This window comes from Mandrillus leucophaeus, unplaced genomic scaffold (assembly GCF_000951045.1).
Source record: "Mandrillus leucophaeus isolate KB7577 unplaced genomic scaffold, Mleu.le_1.0 Scaffold395, whole genome shotgun sequence".
NCBI lineage: Eukaryota > Metazoa > Chordata > Mammalia > Primates > Cercopithecidae > Mandrillus > Mandrillus leucophaeus.
Window position 1 is genome coordinate 781,853 of NW_012104198.1, and position 27,156 is coordinate 809,008.

General features: G+C 41.8%; 1 protein-coding gene across 1 annotated transcript in view; it reads left to right on the top strand.

The window, feature by feature from the left end:
- Window positions 1-26,624, top strand: part of SHROOM4 (shroom family member 4) — a 225,904-nt gene extending 199,280 nt beyond the window's left edge. Inside the window, exons 6-10 of the mRNA XM_011991341.1 lie at window positions 9,860-10,678; window positions 15,111-15,291; window positions 19,383-19,652; window positions 20,966-22,230; window positions 26,127-26,624. Coding sequence (XP_011846731.1) covers window positions 9,860-10,678; window positions 15,111-15,291; window positions 19,383-19,652; window positions 20,966-21,235 — 1,540 coding nt within the window. The 3' untranslated portion in view covers window positions 21,236-22,230; window positions 26,127-26,624. The remainder of the gene's footprint in view (window positions 1-9,859; window positions 10,679-15,110; window positions 15,292-19,382; window positions 19,653-20,965; window positions 22,231-26,126) is intronic.
- The last annotated feature ends 532 nt before the right edge of the window (window positions 26,625-27,156 follow it).

Genomic DNA, 27,156 nt, shown 5'->3' on the forward strand with positions numbered 1-27,156 from the left:
AATATTCAGCAAGGATTTGTTGAAGGAATGACTAATACACACATTGGCCCAGACGATCCCGTTAAAGGTAGTCCTTCCCCTTCTGGAGTTGGTCTCCTTCTGCCCGCTCAAAGTAAGTGACTCTGCAAGTCTCAGGCTGCCCCAACACAGGGCAGGTGAGTTGGGAGGGCAGTGCTTTTAAAATGAGGGCTGACACAGAGAATAGCAATTCCCAAGTTGCCTTGTGCCCAGTACCTCCAGATAGGGTCACAGTTCCATGACTTGGGGCACCAGATGTCGCTAGAAGGGCATGTTCTTTTCCTCCAACTGTTTCTGGAGTTTATTACCGGGGTGGGGTGGGTGGGAGGGATTTTTTAAGGCTAACACACGTAGTTAGTACTTAAACAAGACACTTTGAGTATCCAGTCCTTTTGATTGTCACACTGCTCTTAAGCCTAAACTTGCCTTTTATTATATCTGCCTTTTTAGTAGATAAGAAAAGTGAGTGAATGAGTCCAGGCTGAAAATCCTTAGTAAACTAGGGCCTCCTGGCTAGTCAGCCATGTGGTTGGGCTGGGACTTGAGGTCTCCTGGTTTCTTGGCTATTGAGCAGGGTTGAACATTCATCAGGGAGTGCAGTCCAATTCTTTTGATGGGAACAAGGAGCAGGGCTAAAGCATATAGCTGTGAAGGCAACTTTCCATGTTCCTAGCATCATTTCTAGGTCCTTTTTACATAGTTCATCTTCATGACTGCTTGTTTGTAAGACAGGTATTTTGTTGAAAGTGAGGTAAGTGAAATACCTTGCTCAAGGTTATACAGCTTTTGAGTTATAGAGCCAGATTTTTTAATTTTATTGAAATTCAGACCCAAGTCTTTCTAACACTGTGTTCTTTCTGCTTTGCTCTATTGCCTGTCCTGTGCCCTGGTTAGGGAAGAAGAAAATGTGGTAAATTTGATTGTTATCATGGAGCAGGGTTGTTTTCATCACAGCTGCAATACATTAGCCCAACTGTTGCCTTTGAGGATATTGCTGCATTTCATAAAATCTAGATTGGAGATGAAGGTCGGGGGAGAGGCAGGGACAGGAGATAGAAATGGGCAACCAAGTGTGTGTGGTGAGGGGTGGGGGACAGAATGTGTAGTTTGGAAACCAACCTAATTGGAACAAATAACTGCCCCCAAATCATAGCACTCCCAACCCTTTTACTCTGAACCTTTGTTTCCATGATATGGTCCCTGAACCACCTGTGTTAGAATCCTTTAGGTGAATTGCTTAAAATGCTGATTCCTGGAGCCCACCACAGAGGTATGAAATCCCAGTTTTAGAGTTGGGGCCTATGAATTTGCATTTTAAACAACTTCCTGGGTAATTCTGATGAGGAGCCACTTTGATTATGAGCTGTTTTCCCAGACTAGTGGTTTCCAATAAAAGTTGGATCATGTACCCTTCTCAGAAAGATTTTTTAAGCATGTACCCTCAACATATGTTGGCAGTATATTTATTAATTTCTTATATGTGCTAATGTCCTCATATTTATGCTTTGAAATGCAAGAAATAGAAAAAAAAAAACAAATATAAATGAAATTCTGTGAAGACAACTACCCTAGACTAAAAAATAAATGACCTGTCAAAAAAAAAAAAAAAAAAAAAAGGTAGGTGGTTGAAATCCCATTTCAGGGAGAAGGAAAAAAGAATGGTAAGAGCCCAGTAGAGTGGAAACTTGACCTCATTTTTCTACAAACCCAGAACTCCTCCAGAATGAAGAAAAAGGGAACTGACCATAAAGGTTTCAAGGTAAATAACAATAACCCATTAATCCTTAATCTTTGGATACCAAAAAGTGAAAAAATGATTGGACAAGGCTGAAGGGCGTTGGCCAGGCACCCAGTTGAAGTAGAAAGCAGCATTTTATGAAAGCACCTACATGAGACAAGCACCTCATCTTTTGAGATGTGCAACTAAGGACGGCATTGACAAGGCACCACTTTGATCAAAGCAGCAAAGCTCCATGCAGCTCATGAATTGTGGTGCTCTTTAAGCACCGTAGGGTAAATCAGCCCAGTAATAGAATTAGGAAGCTTGATAAGGTTGAGCAAAACAAATAATTTCCATTAGCTTGCGCTACCCCCAAAGAAATATGCAATTTAGGTAAAAACAACAGACTTGCTATGCAAACACAGCCTCGAGATAATCCCAGCCCGCTCCCCCTCCCTCCACCACACAAAAACCCCAATCAGATTCTGGAGCAATTGGACAGCTGCCGACTGCTTTACCTGCTCTGCTACTCATTGTTCCCATTGCCTAGCAACCTGGGCTGCGAGATTACAGTAAAAGAGATCTAACTTTTCTTCTTTTCCATAGTCACACAAACCTGCATTTATTTCACACTGAAGAAATACGTACTGAGCACCCACTGTGTGCCAGGCACTGTGCTGGATACTGGTGACATAGTGGTGAACTTTACATGGCCTTCACCCTCAATATGGTTATGTGGAAGGGGCAGACAAGTAAGGAGTAGTGTGCTAGGAAAATTAATGGGTGCCGTTAAAGGAGAGTCTGGTCACCTATCCCATCCTTTGGGGGAATCAGGGAAGGCTTCCTGAAGGAAATGATATCTCAGTGGAAATCTGAAAGTAAGTCAGATAAAGACGGGGAAAGAGAGGATAAAGAGGAAACAGAGCATGTAAAGGCAAAAAGAAGTGTGGGTGGTGTAGGAAAGGCAGAATTTTAAGGAACCTTACAAATCCTAGTAAGGGGTCTGTATTTTATGAATAATGTAGGCTTCAAGCAGAAAAATGTATGACAAAATCAGATTTATGCTTTTTCTGTTTACTAATTTTTAATTGAAAAAAGTAATAAATGCATTTAGTGTATACACACATACACACACACAATAAGAGAATCTCACCCCAAACCATCAGTACAACTCTTCTTCACAAGAGACATTATTGGCAGTTTGTTGTGTATCCTTCCAGAAAAGTAACGTGTGTGTATGTGTATACATTCTTTTTTACAAAAATGGGAACATATTGCACATCTTTTCTATTCTACATCCTGCTTTTTTATTCTAGTGATTATTGTATGTTACACATAGATCTATTGCATCACCTTTAACAGCTACATAGTGTTCCATATATAGATATTCCCTATTTTATTTAACTAGTCCCATTGAAGGGCATTTAGATGGTTTCCAGTCTTTTGTGATTACATACAAATCTACAGTGAATATCCTTATGGGTGTCTCTTTGTGTTCTTGTTGGAATGTGTCTGTAGGATAAATCCCTAGAAGTAGAACTACTGGGTCAAAGGAAATGCACATTTTACCTTCTTTGCCTTCCAAATTGCCCTCCCTAGGAGTTATGCTAATTTCAACTCCCACCGACAGCATATAAGATCACCTGTTTCCTTATATCCTCATTAATTATTTAACTTTTTTTATTTAAAAAAGTTTCATTATTGTTTGGATTTGCATTTTTTAAATTTTAAGTGAGATCAAACACCTTTTGGTAAATTGATAAGTCATTTGTATTTTTCTGTGAACTATATGTTTTTTTTCCCTATGGAGTTATTGGTCCCTTTTATTGATTGGTAAGCATACTTCACATATTAAGGATATTTAGTCTTAGTTGTATATGTTACAAATATTTTTCCCAGTATATCTTCACTTTTAGACTTTATGATGTTTTTTCTGGACATAATTTTTTAAGTTTTAGGAAGTCAAATTTATCAACTTTCCCTTATTACTTTTATGTTTTGTGTCTTACTTAGAAAGAACTTGTTCTGCCAAGATTATTTTATAGTTTTTAAAATGTTTTCTTCTAGTACCTTTATGGTATTTTTTTGACGGTTGAGTCTTGATACATCTAAACTTTATTTCAGTGTAAAAAGTGATATGTTGATTCAGCTTTATTTTTGTCTCAATGGCTATCCAGTTGTTCTAAAACTATGTATTGAATAATTCATCCTTCCCCCACTATTTGAAATGCTTCATCACAAGCTAACTTCCCTTATGCATTTGAGTTGACTTCAGTGTTCTAGTGTTCTCTGTTTTGTGCCATGGATCTACCTTTCTATTTGTGAGACTGCCTTATTTACTGCTGACTTTAGAAATTATTTCAATAATTGTTAGGGCTGGTCTTCCCTCTTTCATTACTCTACTTTTTCCATACTGTTCATAATAATTCTTACGATTTTATTTTTCCCATATGAAATTTACAGTAATGTTCCAAAATGCAATCTGTTGACAATTTTATTGAGTTTCTATTAATTTTATAGATTCACTTAGAGTTGGCATCTTAACAATGTTGAGTCATCATCACTAGGAAATTGTGAGTCCTTTCATTTATGTGCATCTAGTTTTATGTTTCTCAATAAGTTTTAAAGTTTTTGCATATAGATCTTGCATATATCTTGTTAGGTTTATTTCTATGCATCTTATCTTTATAATTGCTGCAGTAAATGTGATTTTTCCCCTCCATTATATATTCTAACTAATTGTTGCATCTATATAGAAAAGATGATTTCTATATATGAATTTTGTACCCTGACACCTTACTGAATTTTCCTGTTGTTGGTATTCATTTTTAAATTGTTTATGATGAGTCTGCGCTCAGGGGTGCATGCCCGTAATCCTAGCACTTTGCGAGGCCGAAGTGGGTGGATTGCTTAAGGCCAGGAGTTTGAGACCAGCCTGGGCAACATGACAAAACCTGTCTCTACTAAAAACACAAAAATTAGCTGGGTATGGTGGTGCATGCCTATAGTCCTAGCTACTTGGGAGGCTGAGGCACGAGTATCACTTGAACCTGGGAGGCAGAGGTTGCAGTGAGCGGAGATCATGCCACTGCACTCCAGCCTAGGTGACAGAGCTGGACTCTGTCTCAAAAAAAAAGTTTCTGATGAATTTTCCAGATAAATAATTGTGTCATCTATACATAATGAGAAGATATACCCTTCTTCCAATGTGTACATCTTTATTTTGTCAAATTGCACTATTGCTTTCAGAACAGTATTAAATATTAGTGGGGAAAGTGGGCACCTTTGCCTTGTTCTTGTTTTTAGTGGGTATACCTCTAGTGTTTTGCCATTAAGCACAATATTGACTTTTGACTTAAAAAAAAAAGTCTGATGATAATGATGGTATTATGGAAATAGACATCTTTTTCTGTTAGGTTTTTTTTTAATCTGGAAATGATGTTGAATTGCTATCAAATACATTTTAGCATTAGGGAAATTGTTATGTACCTTTTATCCTTTGATTTATTAATGTTGTCAATTATATCAGTAGATTTTTTATTATTGAACCAGTCTTACATTTCTAGGATGAACCCCACTTGATCATGGTGTATTATATTTCTTAACATCCTCTTAGATTCTGTTTGCTAATATTTTATTTAAGATTTTTGCATCTGTATTCTCAGATGAGATTGGTCTCTAGTTTGCTTTTCTGTTCTGTTTGCTGGGTTTTAGTATCAATGTAATGCAAGAATCTTTTCTTCTCTCTCTATTCTCTAGATTTCCAGATTCTAGAAAGTGTAAATAACATTGGTTTGATTTTTTTCCTTGAAGGTTGGTAGAATTAACACAAGACTGTGTGATTGAGCTATTTTTTGGTCAAATTTATACTTTTTTTCCCTATGGTAACTGGTGGGTTTATATATTCTCATTTTTCTGCAATCAGTTTTGGTAATATTTGTTTTGTAGAGAAATACCTTAAGTTTTCAAATTTGTTTTATGGGATACAACAAAGTATTTTCTTACCCTTTTCATTTACTCTGTAACTGTGGTTATTTCTCAATTTCTAATTTTGTGCATTTGGGTGTTTTTTAAATTAGATTAGCAAGTGGTTAACCTGTTTCATTGTTTTTTATTTTCTTTTCAGGAAATGGTTCTGGCTTTAATTATTCCATCATTTGTTTTCTAGTATATTAATTTCTGCAATTAGTTTTATTATCTTTCTGCTTTGTTTTAGGTTTATTTTTATGATTCTTTTCTTCTTTTGTTAAATGCTTAATTCATTTATTTTAATTCGTTCTTACATACTAATATAAGTATTTAAGGCTACAAGTTTCTCTTTTCTTTTTTTTTTTTTTTTTTGAGACAGAGTCTCACTCTGTCAACCCGGCTGGAGCACTGGAGTACACTGGCGCGATCTCAGTTCACTGCAGCCTCCGCCTCCCAGGTTCAAGCAATTCCCCTGCCTCAGCCTCCCGAGTAGCTGGGATTACAAGCGCATGCCACTACATCTGGCTAATTTTTCTATTCTTAGTGGAGACAGGGTTTTATCATGTTGGACAGCCTGGTCTGGAACTCCTGGCCTCAAGTGATCCACCCACCTCAGCCTCCCAAAGTGCTGGGATTACAGGAGTGAGCTGCCACACCCGGTCTACAAGCTTTTCTTTAACTACTGCTTTAGTCAACCATATCCTCTAGCTTCTGATATTTCCATTGTTGTCATTTTCTAGATATTCAACAATTTCAAATTAGATTTTCTCTTTGACTAAAGTGGAAGAATTTTTTCCCTCTTTATTCTCTACATGCTAAAGATTTTAATTTTCATTTTGTTATTAATTTCTAGTGTTACCATATTGTCATTAGAAAATATGGTCTGTACTACTTCCATTTTCTGGCTCAGTATATAGCCAATTAAAAATATACTCAATGGACCCTTGATTAAAAAAATATAGTCTGTTTCAGTATATGAAGAAATTTAGACTTTCTCATTATCTTAGTTTTTGACTGTCATGATCTGTCATCAGCTGAAACAGTCTCATATTTTGTTTCTACTTGTTTTCTACCTTTGCATTTCCTGTAGATTTTGCTTTAAGAATTTTTATGCTATGTTTTTTGGTGCATAAAAGATCAGAGGAGGTAGATCTTCATCATGTGTTCTAGTTGTTAACATTATAGTGCCCTTCTTTGTCTTATTTGTTGTATTTTGCCTTTAATTCAACTTATGTATTAAATGGGTATCATAATTTATTTTTTCTTTAATTTTGACCATAATTCCTTTGTTAAACATATTTATTGAACACCTACTGTGAGCCAGGCACTAGAAACCTATGAATGAGACAGACAAGGTCCTGCCCTCATGGAGCTTACATTTTAGTTAGAGATTGGAACAGAAAATAATCAAGTAAAAATAGGTATGTGATATGATATTAGGTGGGGATGAAGATGAATACTCAAAAAATGAAGTAGAATAAGGATAATTAAATATAAGTTGCCTGTATTTTTGATAAACTAGTCAGGAAAGGCTTCTCTGCCCGGTACACTTTTGTCATTTTTTTACTTTCCATTTGTCCATCACCTTTGTGTGTGTGTGTGTGTGTGTGTGTGTCAGAGAGAGAGAGAGAGAGAGAGAGAGAGAGATTACGCCAGGTGGAACAGTTTGCACAAAAGGGATTGTTACAATCTTAATGATCTATAGGTTTGCAAAGGCCCAAATAAGAAAATAGTGGGTATGTCTGGATATGAATTTCTGATCCACATGAGTGGTGAGCTGACCAGAATGGGGGCGGGATAAGAGGAGAATCAAGGACATTTTGCCTTCCATTCTGTGTGAGTTTGGCTATCATTATGTGTATTCTTATTTTTTAAAGAAATATTTCCAATCCTCATCATGATTATTGGATGGATATTCTGTATGATGATTTAATTGAACCCCTGGAATTTCCTGTCACTGGGCAGGACTTAGCATGATGCTGATTGCTCACAGGCTACAGCAGGAAACCAGATCTTGTGGCTTAGAGGGCTTAACTCTTTATACTCTGAGACTAAAGAGATGTCTTTTAACTTTAGTCAGTCTTTATTATACAGAAGTTTGAATTTTTATGTATATTCCAATAAACCTGGACTTATTTGGAGATTTTCTTCTATTGCTTATGAGAATCTTATTTCACTTCAAATGATTTTTTTAATTTTAATTTTTAATTTTTTAATTAATTTTTAATTTTTAATTTTTAATTTTCTGGTAGGTTTTTCTTATGTTATGTATGTGCATAATATATACACCTATAACATATATAATATATTAAAATTATATATACACACACACACACATATCCATGACTCTTGATCTGGAATTTATTTTGGTATATAATATATGATGTAGCTCAAAAAAGCACTGCTTTGCAGTTATCTCAAAAAGATTTATTAAGTAATATTTCTTTATCTCCTTTTTGGGGGAAGATTATGTATATGACATTTTTATAGGTAGTCTGCTTTGTTTCTGAACTTTCTACTCTGTTTTGTTGATCAATAACACACTGTTTTAATTACAATTATTTTACAATATACTTTATCCCTTACTTACCCCCTCCCCCATTTCTTCTGTAGCAGAATACTCTTTAATATTATATCCTGCTTTCATTACAAGTTAATTTTCTAAAAATTCTGTAGTCAAATGTAGTTTAAAAATTCCTATTGAGAATTCTGATTGGAATTACATTAGAAGGAGTTTTTTGTTGTTGTTGTTGTTTGAGACAAGATCTTACTCTGTCACCCCAGCGGGAGTACAGTGGTGCAATGATGGCTCACTGTAGCCTCAACCTCCCAGGCTCAAGCTGTCTTCCCATCTCAGCCTCCCGTGTAGCTGGGACTAGAGGCACACACCATCATGCCCAGCTAATTACAAGAAAAAAAAAATTAGAGACAGGATCTTGCTATGTTGCCCAGGGCAGTCTTGAACTCCTAGACACAAGTGATCCACCCACCTCAGCCTCTCAAAGTGCTGGGATTATAGGCATAAGCCACTGTGTCTGGCCAGAAGGAGATATTTTAAATCCAAAATAGCAGATAACTATGAATGACCTGTTTGGTGTTTTTTGTTACAAGTATAAAAACATGGAAAGTGTATATATCTAATTCATAATACAGGTTGCATCTAGAGAGACAGTAGGGGAATGGAAGTGGAGAGTTATGTGAAGGGTAGGTATTATTTCTTATTTCTTAAGAAAAATTCATGAAACATAAATGGCAAGGTATTCAAACTTACTAAGTCTGGGTGATAGGTAGGAACATGGGTATTATAGCAATCAATCTCTGTACATTTCTAAATATTCGAATTTTTTTTTTTTTTGAGACGGAGTCTTGCTCTGTCATCCAGGCTGGAGTGCAGTGGCGCGATCTCAGCTCACTGCAAGCTCCATCTCCCGGGTTCACGCCTTTCTCCTGCCTCAGCTTCCCGAGTAGCTGGGACTACAGGCGCCCGCCACCACGCCCGGCTAATTTTTTTTTTTTTGTATTTTTAGTAGAGATGGGGTTTAACCTTGTTAGACATGATGGTCTCGATCTCCTGACCTAGTGATTCGCCCACCTCGGCCTCTCAAAGTGCTGGGATTACAGTGGTGAGCCACCGTACCCGGCCAAATATTCGAAATTTTTATAATGAAAAACAAACAAAAACAACAGATGAGGCAGGATAACCAGGCTTGTACGCCCCAGAAAACAGCATATGCAATCTGACTCCTATAAACAGACTGGGGTAGTGTGTGTATATCCAGACTTTGGAGCAAACTGTTCAAGTTCAAATCCAAGCTCTACCATGTACTAGCTTTATGACCCCAGGCAAGTTACTTAAATGCTCTATGCCTCAATTTCCCCAACTGTAAAATCAGTGCAATAGTAATAGCTACCTCCTAGGGTTATTGTAAGGATTAGATAAGTGAAGACATGGAAAACACTTAAACAGTGCCTAGTATTTAGTATATGCTCAGTAAGTGTTAGCTATCCTTATTATTACTATTATTATTACATTTACTACACATACTACATTGTTTTGTGGACATTTTAAATTTTATATAAATGTTGTCATCCAAACTATGGGCCTATCTGCAACTTGCTTGTTTTTCTCAGTACTCATCTGATGTTTTGCAGGGAAATGGCTCATTCCAAGAATAGCTTTTCATGGGCAACCCCTTTCCATCCTTGCCTTGAGAACCCAGCACTGGACTTGTCAAGCTACCGAGCAATTTCTTCTCTTGACCTCCTTGGAGACTTCAAACATGCTTTGAAAAAATCAGAGGAAACTTCAGTTTATGAGGAGGGGAGCTCCCTTGCCTCCATGCCCCACCCACTGCGTAGCCGTGCCTTCTCAGAGAGTCACATCAGCTTGGATCCCCAAAGCACCCGGGCCTGGGGGCAGCATAGGAGGGAGCTCTTTAGCAAAGGTGATGAGACCCAGTCAGATCTTCTCGGAGCCAGGAAGAAGGCCTTTCCTCCTCCTCGCCCTCCTCCTCCCAACTGGGAGAAGTACAGGCTCTTTCGTGCAGCCCAGCAGCAAAAGCAGCAACAGCAGCAGCAACAGCAGCAGCAGAAGCAACAGGAAGAGGAGGAGGAGGAGGAGGAGGAGGAAGAAGAAGAAGAAGAGGAAGAGGAGGAGGAGGAGGCAGAGGAGGAGGAAGAGGAGCTGCCACCCCAGTATTTCAGTTCAGAAACCTCTGGTTCCTGTGCTCTCAATCCCGAGGAGGTCCTGGAGCAGCCACAACCCCTCAGCCTTGGCCACCTGGAGGGCTCGGGACAGGGTTCACAAAGTGTCCCAGCAGAGCAAGAATCCTTTGCACTCCATCCCAGTGACTTCCTGCCTCCAATAAGGGGTCACTTGGGATCTCAACCTGAGCAGGCTCAGCCCCCTTGCTACTATGGCATTGGTGGGCTTTGGAGGACCTCGGAACAGGAAGCCGCTGAATCCGCCAAGTAAGTACATATGAAAGATACGAGGCCCCTGAAGAGGCAGGCAACACAAGTTTGAATTTTACCTCCACCATTTCCTAACTGGATGACCTCAGGCTGGCCTATTAAACTGCTCCCAGCCTCAGTTTTCTTACCTGGAAAATGGGTATAATGATACTTGCATCACATGATTGTTGTGAATATTAAGATAATCTACATAAAGGATATAGCTCCATGCTTAGCACATAGTAGATACTCAGTAAATATCATGTTCTTATCCCTAAATATCTTTATTAAAATACTGTACTTTTCCTTAGTGTGTCTTCACGGTATCCATCACCATCAATTTCTGGCCCCTGATCCCAAAGGCATTGAACACTTGTTGCCTGTACTAGGTCTTTCCCAGAAACCTGGCTTGGGCATTTTTTCTGTCTTCTCTTCTGACTGCCCTCCAGAATAAGAGGCCAGCTCACAACCTGACCTGCCTCTGCTCTAGGACAAGTAGCCTGGGCTTCTAAACTCTTCCCCCAACAACCGCCAGCATCACAGGTATTCCTGGGACTGGGTGCTTTATGCCTTGATAATTCCTTACAATAGTTAAGGACGTTCTTTTTCTCTTCCACTTTCTCCCCCTCCTTGTTTACCTGCCTCTTACATTCACGTGGGTGGGTAATAGGTGGTATTTGACAGGGTGAGCTGCCTGGGCAGGGAGGCCAAAGCAAGAGTGTGTTCTGGCAGCAGAACTGCCAGTGTTTGTTCACTCCACTGAGCCAGTTGTCATCTGCATGCCCTACAGTACATGACTGGTTTTTTTTTAAATTTATTTTGCTCCAAAGCAAAAGCTCCAGGACCATCATTGCTATTATTGCTCAGCGCTCTGGCTGTCACCGGCTCCGCCTGCTCTCCTGTGGAGAGCTCAGCCCACTCTCTGCTAGGGCTGAGGTTCGGGAGGCAGGTGGCTTATGAGTGCTTTCTTTAACTCTCTTTATAGCAGGAATTTGCCTGAGACTTGTTGTGGTTAGAAGTACCTTGTTATCATGTCTTTTATTGACAGACAAATCTGTGAATTGGCTATCTGGAGCTAGTTGATCAGTTTTCCAGCCCAAGATGCCATAAGCACAGCATTTACAGGGCCTGGCTCCCAGGCACTGTAAGAATCCGTCCTTAGATCCCGTGTGGCTACTTCTCAAGCTGTTCTTCTACCTGGGGAGCATTCTCATTGTAATTAGAAAACTTTGTGAAAAATACCTGTGATTGTTATCTATCATAGCAGGGAAAAGGGAAAATGACCTCCAAATAGTAGGCACTTAACAAATATTTAAGAAGACAGAACAAATAAATGAATGGATGAACATTTATTAAGTATTTATTATATACCAGATACTGCTAGATGTTATGTGTCCATTATTTCATTTAATCCTTCCAATAGCCCTATTAGCCATTATTATCCCCATTTGACAGATGAGGAAACTAATTCCAAGTTACACAGCAAAGATTCAAAGCCAGGGCTGTCTGACTCCAAAGCCAATGCTTACTTTGCCTTCCTAGGCAGCCTCTCCCAGAGAGATCTTGTTCTTCCCATAGGCCAGAGTCACAGGGTCCTCTTCTCTACTGTAGGGCAAGGTGTACCAGAGGCAGCAGTTACAGGCCCTGGTTCTTCCTTCTTTATGTAGCTCACTTTGCCTTAGTACCTTGGTCAGACAGAAAGAAATCACTATTACTAGAGATCTTGTAACTTGCTCCAGAGATTTATTTTAAATGACTATGGGATGTAAGGGAAAACATTTGTTTGCACACAGCTCTGCTTGTGGCTACAAAATCAATTAGATGCTCCTTTGAGTGACGGAAATTTAAGGAACAGCATCATTCCCAACATAGCTAATATTTTTTTGATTGCTTACTATGTGCCATGCATTGTTCTAAGCACTTTGTGTATTAATTGATTTAATCATCAAAGTAAACCTGTGAAATAGTTACCATTCATCTTCTCCATTTCTTAGACGAGAAAGGTGAGGCCTAGGGAGATAAAGTAACTTTATCACAAGATCTCAGGTAGCTCACTATGCTTGCTGTATCATCCCAGGATCTCTGGGCTCTTGAAGAAGATTCTGTTCCAGACCCTAGGAGAGGACAGTGTCCTAGCCAGAAGGAAGCAGCTTTAAGATTTTGTAAGGGACATATAGATGCATAATATTTTGAATCTAAAATGCAAACAAAGACATCCTAATTTCAGCCAAGTTAAACTCTAGTACCTATATAACCTATATACTATTCTATTAAAAAATGCTGGGTACACACAGAAGCCAGTTAGTGGAATAATCAAGTATTATTTAAGTCTAATAACTCTGATTCAGGTATAGGTATAGCTTGCTTTATGGACTCTATGCATTTCCTCTCAGTGCCCTGTGAAAGGAATCCGATTTTTGCTTTGATGTTTACTATCAAATTCCAATTATGTTCTCATAGATCACCTATAATCCCTTCCCTGTTAATGGAAGTGATAAGGAAAGGATCCCTAGAACATAGTGCCTAATATGATATACTGTAATATGATGCAGGGATGTTTATGCTGGGGAACTGAGTCTCCAAGTAGCACATCCTTTTTTTTCCTTTGTAATACCTTCTGACACAGAACTTTCACACGCACCCTAGATATTTTTCTTGTAGATAGGAATTCCCTAAGTTCAGACCTTCATATTCCCTCCAGAATATTCTCTATTATCTGCTAACATAGATATACTCCAGCCAGAAAATTCCTTACATGTAGGCTTTTATATGATCTCAAGTTGTCCCTTTGGCAGGATGGCATAGTGGCTTGAAGCACAGATTCTAGAGTCGGGTTGTCCAGGTGCAAATCGCAGGTCTGTCATTTAATGTCTGGTGACCTTGGGGAAGTCACTTTACCTCTTGTTGCCTCATGTTCCTTATCTGTATAATGGTTTTCATGAACATTCAATTGTATATTTATATACCTGTGTGTGTGTGTATCTATCTTAGGATGGTTTCTGGGGCATGGTAAATATGGTGTGCATGTTAACTAGTATTGTTCTTTTATCAGTGTTACAAGCTTGAAACTTACATATAAATGAATTTACCTAGGATAAAGAATATTGGTGTGCCAAACTTTCTTTTGTGTGATGAATTAGGAGACAGCATAACATGAATCAGTAAATAGCTGTGGAGCCTTTTAACCATTATTTTTGACCTTTATCTAAGAATTGCAAATAGCTGCAAAAATGACTAATGAGTTTCTCCTATTTTCCCTTTCAAACAGCTAGAGGTTAGTGAAGGGGTAGTGACACAAACAGGTGGAGGATGGGAGTGGCTAGCAGGCAGTGAGAATATAGTGAGGGTGGACCACTCCCTAGCATAAACCATGGGCGAAATTATTTGCCCCTCCCTCGCTGAGACCTGACATTGTAGCATTTCTCTCTACTTCCTTCCTCATACCAGACCGGAAGCTTTGATGGCAGAAGAGGCCAAACCCAAGCCAGTATGGAACCAGAACTACTTTTTTTCCTGAGAAGAAGTTCTATTTCATGAGCTGGGGCTCTGAGAAGCAATGCCTCAGTCCCACAGGCTTTGGTGAACCCAAGACAACAGGGTCTGCTGCTACACTTGTCAAGCCCCTGGGTGCCAACTGGTTCCATTTTTTTCCCCATTTCATTCTACAACCATGGAGGAGGCAGGAGCCATTGGGAATATGCCAGAAGTGGAGAGATGCTATCCCTTTTCAGGCTGAAGGCCTGCCCTACAGCAGGCAGTGTCAGAAGAGCTCATGAGATATGTGCTGGGCGGTGACAAGTCCCTGGCAGGGTGCTAACCACAGCCTCCAACATGGTGGCCACTGTTGAGGTCATGGGTGACCTCTTTGCTATGAGAGATCTGCAGCAGAGGGTCCATTTCAAGTAGGAGTGGCATTGGAAAAGAGAAAATGATGCGAGTGTCCAGGAAAGCCACAGGGTGCCTTTGTATGCAAGAAGACTAGATAGAGCCAGGATGGGTTGAGATCCAGGCGTAGGTCTGAGGGAAGCCAACAGGCTTGGAGAACCAATAGCTAAAGTCTCAGATACTTCTCTACCACCTAGCCCCTACTTTGGGATCCACATACTGGGGCCATGCACCAAAGGGATGGTGATCAGAAGTCCAGAACTTTTAGGGCCTGCCAGTTTTTCTGGATTTTAATTGAGTGTTAATGACCAAACCATATGATCTCGAAAGAAGTCCCCCTAGCCAATGAAGTCAGGGGCATGGAAATAGCCTTCTAAGTTCTTAAAACTTGCCTTAACTCCAGTTTGCCTTCATGTGGCCTGTTTACGTTTGAACAGTGCCTTCTCCATTTTTCTCAGCTCCTTGGTGAAGCAGGGTTCCATTTTTCAGATGGAGTAAGTAAAAAGCAGAAATGTCAGCAATCTCTCAGCAGAGGTGCTCAAATGGTCATTCTTTCTTTCCACAGACAAGAGTTTCAGCCCTTTTCGCCTCCTCCAGGGGCCCCAGGAATCCCTACCTCTTACTCGGCTTATTACAATATTTCTGTGGCCAAGGCAGAGCTGCTGAACAAACTGAAAGACAAACCTGAGATGGCAGAGATTGGCCTAGGAGAGGAGGAAGTTGACCATGAACTGGCTCAAAAAAAGGTAAAGTGTTTTGATGTGCCCTAGAGATTTTCAGAATTTAGCTTGAATGTGTCTGGGATGACCAGCCTTCTACACTCTCTAGAACATCTTGCATTCCCATATTTTCAGTATGGAAATCATACAGCCTCTCTGGGTTTCTCACAGATCCAATTCCAGTCTATTTTTGATCCAGTCAATAATAATAATAACAGTCATAATCATCATTATTGTCTCTGTGATCCTTAGAACAACCCAACAAGGGCTGGGTGCGGTGGCTCATGCCTGTAATCCCAGAACTTTGGGAGGCCAAGGCGGGTGGATCACCTGAGGTCAGGAGTTTGAGAACAGCCTGGCCAACATGGTGAAACCCCGTCTCTACTAAAAATACAAAAATTAGCCAGGCATGGTGGCGGGCACCTGTAATCCCAGCTACTCGGGAGGCTGAGACAGGAGAATTGCTTGAACCCGGGAGGCAGAGGTTGCAGTGAGCTGAGATCGCGCCACTGCACTCCAGCCTGGGCAACAAAGAGTGAAACTCCATCTCAAAAAAAAAAAAAGAACAGCCCAACAAGGCAGATATTATTATCCCTTTTTTACTAGTTGAAGGGACTAATTTGCCCAGGGGTTACAGACTAAATGGTAGATCCAGCACTTGAGGTCAAGACGGCCTGAATTTCTACTCTACAGTACATGCTGTCTCTCTGAATTAAGTCAGCCTTGTAAGTAACTCACTACCCAGGGCACATCAGAGTTTCTGCCAGTGGGCTCTTCTAACCAATGGCAGTGCCATTGGTTTTTGTTCTTTGTGCAACTTTCTGGGAGACAGAAGAGACTAAAATAAGGACAAATTATAGGCTGGCAAACTTTAGTATTTATTTGCAAGGATAGTCAATTATGTCTTAAAAGTACAAAATAGTTAAGTGGAGATGATGATGTTGTTGTTGTTCCAAAGCTTTCCTTTCTTTGTCTAAGTACCACTAGTCTGGTTTTCTAATGGAATTCTTGGAATCACTTTCCCCTCCCTGCACTTACCTATTGTATTTCATAAGCAAATAGGGTTGTCATGGCAACCTCAAAGGCTCAATTTACCTCTTTGTGGACATCTGAACTCATTGTAAATTGTTCTTCTGCCCATATTTCTTTCAGGACATGACCCGTAGAAAGGTAAAGGGCCATTTGCAAGAGTCCTTCCTCCAATTTTCCATCTGAAGCAAAATGTCAGGGGAAGAATTGGAAGCACGGTGGTGTTAAAGTTTTATTGATGCAGATGTCTGCTTCCTTGGATTCCATGTTCCCTGAGCAGGGGTACTCCTAGCTTACTCAGGGCCTGGCATCTACGGGGACAAACCTAACAAAAGAAGTCTGACCAGGAAAAGAGAAAGATGATCAGAAATGGCAGAGCACAGAACAACAGAAAGTGAACTCAAGTGATGGTGGGTGGGCTATGACAGTTTTTGTCTCTCAGGAAGAAAGGTGAGGAATGTCACCAATTTGTGATGTCCCAGAAAAAAACAACTCAGCTCTGGCTGAATCTGTGATGACTCCACAACTCTATCTACCATACTTCCCCAGGATTGAGGTTCAGGTTGTAGAGCACAAGTTCCAAGAAATAAAGGGCTCTCTCCACTTTTATCCTTCCATCTGTCCCTGAAGCCTGGGAACTGGGGTGGGAAGGTGATTTTCCAAGTGGATCATTTTCCAGATGGCCCCCAGCCATCCTTTGTCCCCAGCATTGACTTTTATTTGGGAGAGCTGATGGTGGGAATATAACTGGCAGCCTCTTGGCATCTAATTGTGTTGCCTTATTCATATCACTGATCCCCAGTTCCCAGTGGGTTTTGGAATTTTCCCCAGATGCAAACCTATTATACTTCAGACTGAGATCATGGTGATCTCCTGACTTTTGAAGAGTTCTGAAATATGACAACAGGTCTTGAAACCTGGAGGAGGCTTTCTTAGTCTTGGTCACTTTGGACATCTCTAAATAAACTACTAGAGAGGAATACATTCCAGAAAACTACAAGCCTGTGGTCCCAGTGCTTGGGCTAGAATAAGATTAAAACACACGCTGAAGCATACTCCTATGTACAAGATAATTTAATTTAATTCTCATAACAACTCTATGAGGTAGGTCCTCTTGTTTTCCTAGTTTTTAGATGTGGAAATTGATGTGCAGAGAGGTTGAGTAATTTGCTCAAGGTTGTATATAATACCACTGCTTTGCGGCAGAGCAGGAGTTCAAACTCTGGTAGTCTGGCACTGAAGTCTCTGTGCTCTTAACCACAAAGCAATACTGGCTACAGAGGCTATGGGCAGCCTAGGACAGGGCCATTCTTGTCATAACCTTGCAGCTAGACGAGTATCTATTAGCTTGGAGTATGTTGTAGAACTAATTTAATAATAATAATAGCATTAGTAAACATGCATTGTGCATTTAAGTGCCAGTCATAATACTAAGTCTTTTACTTATGTGGTTTCATTTAACCATCAGAAAATCTCTGGAGTTGGGGAGGTGTCCACTTTACAGATGAGGAAACAGAAGTCTTAGTGGGATTAGGTATCTATCCTAAGGCCATAGGGTTTGGAGGTGGAATTGGAATTCAGATGTCCCTGATTCTAAAACTCCACTGTACTTCCCTGTGACTGTACTCACCTATAGGGGAGACAAATCAGAAGACACAGACAGCACTTCCCTTAAGAAACTTACAATCAATAGCAGGTGAGGGATCAGACACACACACAGAATAGAAAGTGAGGAACTTCAAGTTACACTGTAGGGTTCTAATTCTAAAATACTTAAAAGCGCAGACAAAAAAAGATCACTGAGAGAAGACTTACAGAGGAGGGCTTCCTGTGGGGGAGGGGAGGGGACGGGAGGGGCAGAGCTGTCCCCTGAAGAAATTTAGGAGTAACTAAAATGAAGAAAGAGATAAAGAGGAGGTGGAACTGCATAAGCTACTCAGGAACACAAGAATGAGCGTTGTGAACACAGAGGAGAGTGGGGAGCTAATTCTGAAAGGCTCTGAGGAGGGACATTAGAATGGCAAGGTGGGGCCAGACTGAGTAATAAATAATAGCAGCCTAGCTTTTATGCAGCACGTACTATAGGCCAAGCACTTTGCATGCGTAATCACATTGACTCCTTATTATGACTCAAGGCAGTGGATAAAGCAATTATCCCCATCCTACAGATAAAGAAAGTGAAGCTCAATAATGTCAAGTTACCCAAAGTCCCACAGCTACGAAGTGGCAAAGCTATAAGTCAAACCCAGTCGTTTTAACTCCAGAACTCACAGTCCTACCAAAAGGCCTCAAAAGCCGAGCTAAGGAAGCAAAGATCTAGCAAAGTGCCATGAACTTGAGAGGTACTTAAATGGATTGAAGGAGAATGAATGAAGTGATAGGCAAATACCTTAGGGCAAATGCTTTTCTATCCTAGGCTCTCACAAGGACTGTAGCTCCTATTTATTAAATAGTCCCAGGAAAGGACTGGGTGCAGAGGCTCACACCTGTGATCCCAGCATTTTGGGAGGCTGAGGGGGGCTGATCACTTGAGGTCAGCCTGGCCAACATCATGAAACCCCATCTCTACTAAAAATACACACACACACACACACACACACACACACACACACACACACAATTAGCCCTGGCATCCATGACATGCACTTGTAACCTCAGCTACTTAGAAGGCTGAGACACAAGAATCGCTTGAACCTGGGAGGCGGAGGTTGCAGCGAGCTGAGATGGTGCCACCGCACTCCAGCCTGTGCAACAGAGCAAGACTCCATCTCAAAAAAAAAAAAAAAAAAAAAAAAAAGTCCCAGCAAGTATTTATTAAGTTGCATTTGGTAAATGAAGCTTAGTGCATGGGTACCACTTACCCAATGCCAAAAAGTTTGGTGGTGACATGGAGATCCCTACCAGATGGATAGAAGGCGCTTGCCCAAAAGACGAGTTGCTCATGACTTGCCCAAGTTTCCTTTGTTTCCAGTGACTAGGATAGAGCCCACCATCTGTTCCTTGGATTCCAAAACAGAGGTTACAGGCACAAATCAGTTTCTGTTGATTTCCATTCTCATCCTTTGTCTTCTCCTATTTAATTCCCCTAGATACAGCTTATTGAAAGCATCAGCAGAAAACTTTCTGTCTTGCGGGAGGCCCAGCGAGGGCTGCTAGAGGACATCAATGCCAATTCTGCCCTTGGGGAGGAGGTGGAGGCCAACTTAAAAGCCGTCTGCAAATCCAATGAATTTGAAAAGTACCGCTCGTTTGTTGGGGACCTGGACAAAGTGGTCAACCTGTTGCTGTCACTCTCTGGACGACTGGCCCGGGTGGAGAATGCTCTCAACAGCATCGATTCAGAAGCCAACCAGGAGAAGGTAGAGTTGGGGTCTCTGGGGTGTGGGTAGAGGGAAATGCCATTTATTTCTTCTCAAGGCTCCCTCTTTCAAGTTGGGCTACTATGGGAAACAGTAGAACATAGGGTTAAAAGCGTGTGAGCACTGAGGAGGGGCACGGTGGCTCATGCCTATAATCCCAGCACTTTGGGAAGCCAAAGCAGGCAGGTTGCTTCAGTCCAGGAGTTTGAGACCAACCTGGGCAACTTAGTGAATCCCCATCTCTACTAAAAATACAGAAATTAGCCTGACATGGTGGTGCATGCCTATAATCCCAGCTACTCCGGAGGCTGAGGTGGAAGGCTTGCTTGAGCCTGGGAGGCGGAGGCTGCCGTGAGCAAAGATTGTGCCACTGCACTCCAGCCTGGGTGACAGAGCAAGACCCTGTCTCAAAAAAAAAAAAAAAGAAAAGAAAAGAAAAGAAAAGAAAAAACACGAGTGTGAACACTGGCTTTTAAGTGCCCTGAAATTCTTGCCCTACCATTTATTAGCTGTGTGACTGTGGACAATTCACGTAATGTCACTCTGCCTCAATCTCTTCATCTATAAAATGAGGTGAACATACTACCTGCCTTATGGGATTATTGTGAGAATTAAATTAGTTTATGTTAATTACATAAAACAGGGCCTGGGACAGGGTAAACACTGAATCAATGCTAACTCCCAGTAGTAGTAGTAGCAGCAGCAGTTTTGCCTCACTCTAGAGTTGGAGGGGGAGGTCTCATCAAGTAGTTGAGATTGGAAAGCTGTCAGTTTCACAGGTTGGGTCACTATGCATATACTCCTGAAACAAAATTGCCTCACCTTTCCCTATGCAAGTGGCTCTGGATATACCTTTGAATCCACAACAAGAGGCACATATCCACATACATATACATACATACATGGACACATATACTCACACATATCCACTCACACAGACACACACACCATACAGAAAGTACCTCCACAGTGACAGTTGTTCACCAGATGAAAGGGACACAGGCTGGCTTTGTCAGAGCCTTCCTCTACCCCAAGCCCAGTGGTGGTCCCTACATTGAAGACAGCCTTAAAGGGATGGAAAGAGGTGATTTCACATCCCCTATCCAGAATTGTTGTCATGTTTACCCTCCTGCTACAGGAAGCAAAGGCTTTTGCATGGAGGTGGACTTCAGGGCAGAAAATCTAGGACTGACTAATTAGCAGAATGTATAGCCGCTTTGTGGCAGCATCTCTGGTGGAGTACTGCTAGGCAGCACTGTTGGACAGATGTCTGGTAATTGGGAGAGTCCTTAATTGGTCCTCTGCTTCCCCAGTTGGTGCTGATAGAGAAGAAGCAGCAGCTGACGGGGCAGTTGGCAGATGCCAAGGAGCTGAAGGAGCACGTGGACCGCCGGGAGAAGTTGGTGTTTGGCATGGTCTCCCGCTACCTGCCTCAGGACCAGCTCCAAGATTACCAGCACTTTGTCAAGATGAAATCTGCTCTCATCATTGAACAGCGAGAGCTGGAGGAGAAGATCAAGCTTGGGGAAGAGCAGCTCAAATGTCTCAGGGAGAGTCTACTCCTGGGGCCCAGCAATTTCTAATTCTACCAGCACTCTGCCACAGCATCCCTGCCCAGCCACAGTGGGAAGTGCTTTCAATCTTTGTTAGCAGTTTCTCAGCAAGTAGATAGCAATTAGCAGTTTGTTCCAGCCCTCTACCCTGGATGTCTCTCACTGCCCCTTCCCTAGCAGTGATCCTAACCAGCTAGGAGACCCTGGGGAAGCCACAAGCTTCTACCCAAGGGAGCTGCAGCAAGGTGTGATCTTACAACCACACTCTCCTTCCCACAGTTGCCAAGGGCAAGTACTTGCTGCACAGAGAACCAAGGAAGTGCCTTCATTCTGCTTTGTACTAGGACACCAAAGACACCAAGTGCTCATCACCCACCCATATCATCAACAGCCTCTAAAGGCTCAAAGGGAAGCTGCCTTGCAACTCTACTCTGCCCCAGGGCTTGTGGCCCAGCCATTTCTCACGGAGAGCTGGCTGCCTTAAGGGCATTCACCTGGCACCAGTTTCAGGGCCTCACCCAAGCTTTGCAGGGGAAAGCACAGAGGGAGGAATTACACTGAAAAAACAAAGCAAAGGTTGAGTACCCCCAGGTGCTCCTTAGGAAGGAACCAGTTTTAAATCAGCTCTACCCTTACCTTTCCCAGCAGCAAGTTCAGGGGAAGAGGCCTAGTCTTAGCCCTGGCTAATGTTACCCTCTTCCTGTCCTAAGACTTTGGTCCTACCACCTCTTGTTTCATCTTTCCTTTACATTGCTGGGGGTTAGCCCAGGTGCCTACCCCAGGGCTTCACCATATGGGCCATTAATAGCTCTACTAAAATTGACTTCTAGATATAGGTTTCATTATTGGGGGAGGGGGTTCTTATTGTTATATTTTAAATGGCCTTTTGATTTTATTTATTTTTGTGTTTTGATTATTTTTTTTCTTTTTTAACTAATAAGGCGAGAAGAGGGGAGTTGGAGAGGGAAAAGTTAGCCCAGAAGGAAAGCATTTTCTGCAGATCAGCCTGAATCCACCGTGGCTAGGTAAGCAAGTGCCAAGGCATTGAATTGTTCCCACCATAGCCACCAATGTCTAGGAAGGAGTTCTCCCCTTGAACTCAGAGCCTCCCTACTGTGGCCTGGTCTTGTGCTTCCTTTAAAGTCTAAGTGACTGTGAGTTTAGCATTCCCCAGCAGGGTTCAAGTTTTTCTTACTGATTTCTTTTTGAAACCAAAGAAATCTCCTGAAATGGAGAAAGATTCAGCCATTTCCCTACCATCTCCAAGCTATGGGATGAGTAGAGGTGAGCTCAGGAGGAACTCCTCTAACCATTGCTTTCTCAGCCTGTGGCCTGGCTCAAGGGAACCAAAACTCAAGGTAGCTGGGAGCTCCAGCCAGAGCCAGCTCCCCAGAGCAACTGATGACCCAGCCAGGATCTTAGGCATACAAACAACTAAAACTGCTGCTGTTGCCAAGGCCTTGACACCAGTAGCTAGTTTCTATGCTGGAAAAGCAGCCCTTAGGTGGATGATAGCAAGAAGGGGGTTATGACCAAATGCTGCCCTGTTATCCAGCTCAGCTCCCTGTTCCTCACTAACTGGGGCCAATCCTTGGTATCACACAACCTAGCCAAGGCCTGGCATCCCTTCTAGTTACTGCTGAGTTCCTCAGGGTCCTTGAAGGTCAACTGTAGCAGCAGGGATGTCTCATTCAACCAAAGAATTTACCAAGGAACTTTTGCTGCTGTTACAAATACTTGTCATTAGCTTCCATTTCCTCTTCATTGTGTTTGAAAACAATGGGAGAATCTTGGCCAGCAGGGTGTCCTGGGGTGGGGGGTGGGGTAAGTAAACCTTTCTGTGGAGCCCTGGGTTTGCTCTTAGTACTGCTGCCAGAAACACTGTTAGAATGGCAACCCTGCCATTCTCCCCTCCAGTGGAAGATTCTACTTTATTCAGGAAGGCTGGTGGCTTGCAAGGGCGAGGCTTACACAAGCCAGCCAAGATTGAGAAGGCAGAGGAGTGCTTTCAATGGAGGCCATAGTTGTCATCTTTTCTTCTGAGCAGGCTCTAGGACAAAGAATGAGCAAATTGAGATGTCCTCTATTGGGAGGATGAGGCTGATATGTTTCATCATTTTCCGATTTGTTGGCTAGAACACCTTTTTGGGAATATGGGCCTAGGGAAAAGAATGGTCACTTACCTGGACACTATGGCCGTAGTCTGAGTTTTTCTAGTCAGCATGTGATTGGTTGCACCTTAAGTTTATGACACCAAAAATACTATTAACTCCAGGCCGGGTGCGGTGGCTCACGCCTGTAATCCCAGCACTTTGGGAGGCTGAGGCGGGTGGATCACCTGAGGTCAGGAGTTCAAGACCCGCCTGGCCAACATGGTGAAACCCTGTCTCTACTAAAAATACAAAAATAAGCCAGGCGTGCTGGCAGGCACCTGTAATCCCAGCTACTCGGGAGGCTGAGGCAGGAGAATCGCTTGAACCTGGGAGGCAGAGGTTGCAGTGAGCCGAGATCATGCAATTGCACTCTAGTCTGGGGGACAAGAGTGAGACTTCGTCTCAAAAAAAAAAAAAAAAACTATTAACTCTATTATTTTTGTTCTTAATTCCATCTCAAATTACTTTCTAGAGTTGGAATCAGAACACAAGGATGCTCATTTTCACATGGAGGGAAAGTTGCCAAAGCACTTAAAAAATAACCCCAAAAGTATACCTTGCAGTGAAGCTTGGTAGATAAAGGTGAACTGCTAAACAGACACTGGCGTGCCACACTCCTGCCAGGGCAATCTCATTGTGTGTGATAGTGCTGCAAAGCTGCCAGTATTACTTGAGATGCAGTGTCTCTCCCCTGTTCTCAGTTCCTGGGCTCAGCCCTCCTCCACGGCCTGCCGGTGAGTAGCAGTTTGGAAGGCAGGCCAAGGGAGGTCCCCAAAGACAGTTATTGGTCTTGACTTCTGCTCTTTCCCTTCAAATACTTATATAGGTCCCATGGGTAATAGGCAAGCATGATGGTTGATCGATAGAGAAGTCAATGCGTGAGTTACTATCACATGTCCCCCCAACCCCTCCTGCCACCTCCCGGGGCTCTGGATAATTGAATCTCCCTGAGTCCCACAGCTGGAGACTCAGCCAGGATATAGTCGTAAATGCCCAAGTAGAATCTGACAGAATAAGACAGAGACACTGAAAATAAAGCCCTAGAAAGGAAGAAATTGGAAGCAGAGAAAAGGAGAGGTGAAAAGATAAAAAGCCTCTTTCAAGGTTAGGTTCAGGTTCTGTTTTCCATTTAACCTCGTGTGCCAAAAAGCTGCCCAGGCACACCAGAGCCACATCCTGAACCCAACCCTCCCTGACAGTGCTGCTCTGCCAGTAGCAGGCCCCAGATGGAGGAACCTGGGCCCATTTCTGGCCACTTGCACCCATTTGGAGCTTGGTAACTCCCACTGTCTTTGCCAGAGGAGTTGTCTATGCCAATAATATTTCTGCAACAGCATATTATATTATTTGAAGATTAGTAGATCTTTTGTGGGGGGTGGGACGGGGGCAGTTTCTATAGATGAAGAACCAATGTTGGTTGTACAGCTGTTGGGGGTCATCTATCCCATGTGAAGCTATTCTTTTTCCGAATCTTATTGTTTCTGCATTTGTGTCCTCCACCACTCCCTTCTTGGCTGACATAGATATGCCTGCCAGATTGTCATCAAGGGTCATATTTCAATAAAAGGTGCTAAGGACAAAAAAATATATATCCTGTGTTTTGACTCAGGTGATGGAAGCCTAAAGATTCTGCTGAGAAATACTGGAAAGGAATTTGGTCACCTATCCATAGTCCTTCACAGATAAACATATGACCAGACCATTACCCACATCCCTAAACCCTTTCCCTGGCCTCTGAGGGATGGTATTGATGCTGTACCATTCATCATCCCCAATTAAATAGCAGAATCTGCCATAGCCTTTTTAGGCGATCAGCTTTTAGACATCTATTTCAAGAGCATCCTGAGTAGAGGGCACAGAGTTCAAGCCATTGGATATTTCTGTTGTTTTATCACAGTATTGAAACATGGTATTTTTCTACTTAGAAGGACCTCAGGATCACAGCTCTGCCCTTTAGCTTACGGATATATTTCTTCCTCTCTGGTTACTCAGTGACAACATCACAACCAGTCTAACCCCATGTTAAGAATGCAGAAAAAGTCAACAATGGGTGTAATCTCAGGTATAGACCTAAGCAGTATACAGAGTCCAGTTCTGGAGTCTAGCCTGATCGAAGGTAAGCCATGTTCTTTCTAGACTTCTTCCAATCTTGAATTCTATCTAGTAGTTTCATCTTACTTCTAGCTGATAGTCCAGTCTCACACCTTCACGCTTGGCTCCCTGGAAAGCAAGGGCCTTGCTGATCTGCTCTCCAAGGCAACCTCAAAGATTAGACTCAAATGTATTCCAGGTAGCAACTCTGACATTGAAAAACTTTCTTTTTTCCTGATCCATATTCTGTTCACATTCCAACTATCCTCCTCCTACTCAAGATATCCAGTGTGGCAGAATAGAAAGAGTCCAGCTTTGGCATTAGAATGAACTGTGTTCAAATCCTGGTTCTGCCACTTATCCAATGAACCTGGGCTACTAGCTCAACTTCTGAGGTCATTTTCTTATCTGTAAAATGGGAACAGTATTATTTTGCTTGCAGAGTTATTGTAACTTGAAAATAATAAATAAAAGCCACTAACAATCCAATAAGTTATTAGGCAGAATCCCAGGCCCACCCCAAACCCAGTGATAGCAGTCTGAATTTTAACTAGACTTCCAGGAGATTCATGAACATATTAGAGCATGGAAAGTACTGACTTGTTGAAAACATATTCAGTACGTGGTAACCATTATTATAGTCCTGATCTACTCGATTCATTTTCTCCTTATCCCAGGCATATTCTTGCTCTTCTCATGTTGCTCACAACTACCTGCCTGGATGAATTCAGGAAAGTTGCAGGATACAAGGTTAAAACACGAGATCAAATGAACAATCCTAAAATGTTATTAAGAAAACAGTTCTGGCCAGCCGCGGTGGCTCACTCCTGAAATTCCAGCACTTTGGGAGGCTAAGGCAGGTGGATCACGAGGTCAGGAGATCGAGACCATCCTGGCTAACACGGTGAAACCCTACCTCTACTAAAAATACAAAAACAGCCAGGCGTAGTGGCGCGCACCTGTAGTCCCAGCTACTCAGGAGGCTGAGGCAGGAGAATTGCTTGAACCTGGGAGGCAGAGATTGCAGTGAGCTGAGACCGCACCACTGCACTCCAGCCTGGGCAACAGAGCGAGACTCTGTCTCAAAAAAAAAAAAAAAAAAAGAAAGAAAGAAAGGAAGGAAGGAAGGAAGAAGGCAAGCAAGCAAGCAGTTCCATTTACAATAGCATCAAAAAGAAAAAAAACAGGAATAATTTAACAAAAGAAGTGCAAAACTTTTACACTGAAAACTATGAAACATTGTTGAAAGAGATTAGAGAAGATCAAAATAAATGGAAAGACACTCCATGTTCATGGATTGGAAGACTTAGGATTGTTAAGATGAAATGTGCCCCCAAATTGATCTAAGGATTCAATCCAATGCTTATCAGAATTCCAGTGGCTTCCTTGCATAAGTTGACAAGCTGATTCTAAAATTCATATGGAATTACAAGGGACCCAGAGCAGTCAAAACAATCTTTAAAAAGAACAGAGTTGGAGGGCTTATACATCCCAACTTCAAAACTTACTGCAAAACTACAGTAATCAAGACAGTGTGATACAGACACAAGGATAGATGTATAAATAAATGGAATTAAATTGAGAGTCCAGAAGTAAATCCTCATGTATATGGCTAGTTAATTTCAACAAGGGTCCCAAGAGAAATTGAGGAGAGAATAAATCGTTTTTTAACAAATGGTGCTGAGACAACTGGGTATCTACATGGGA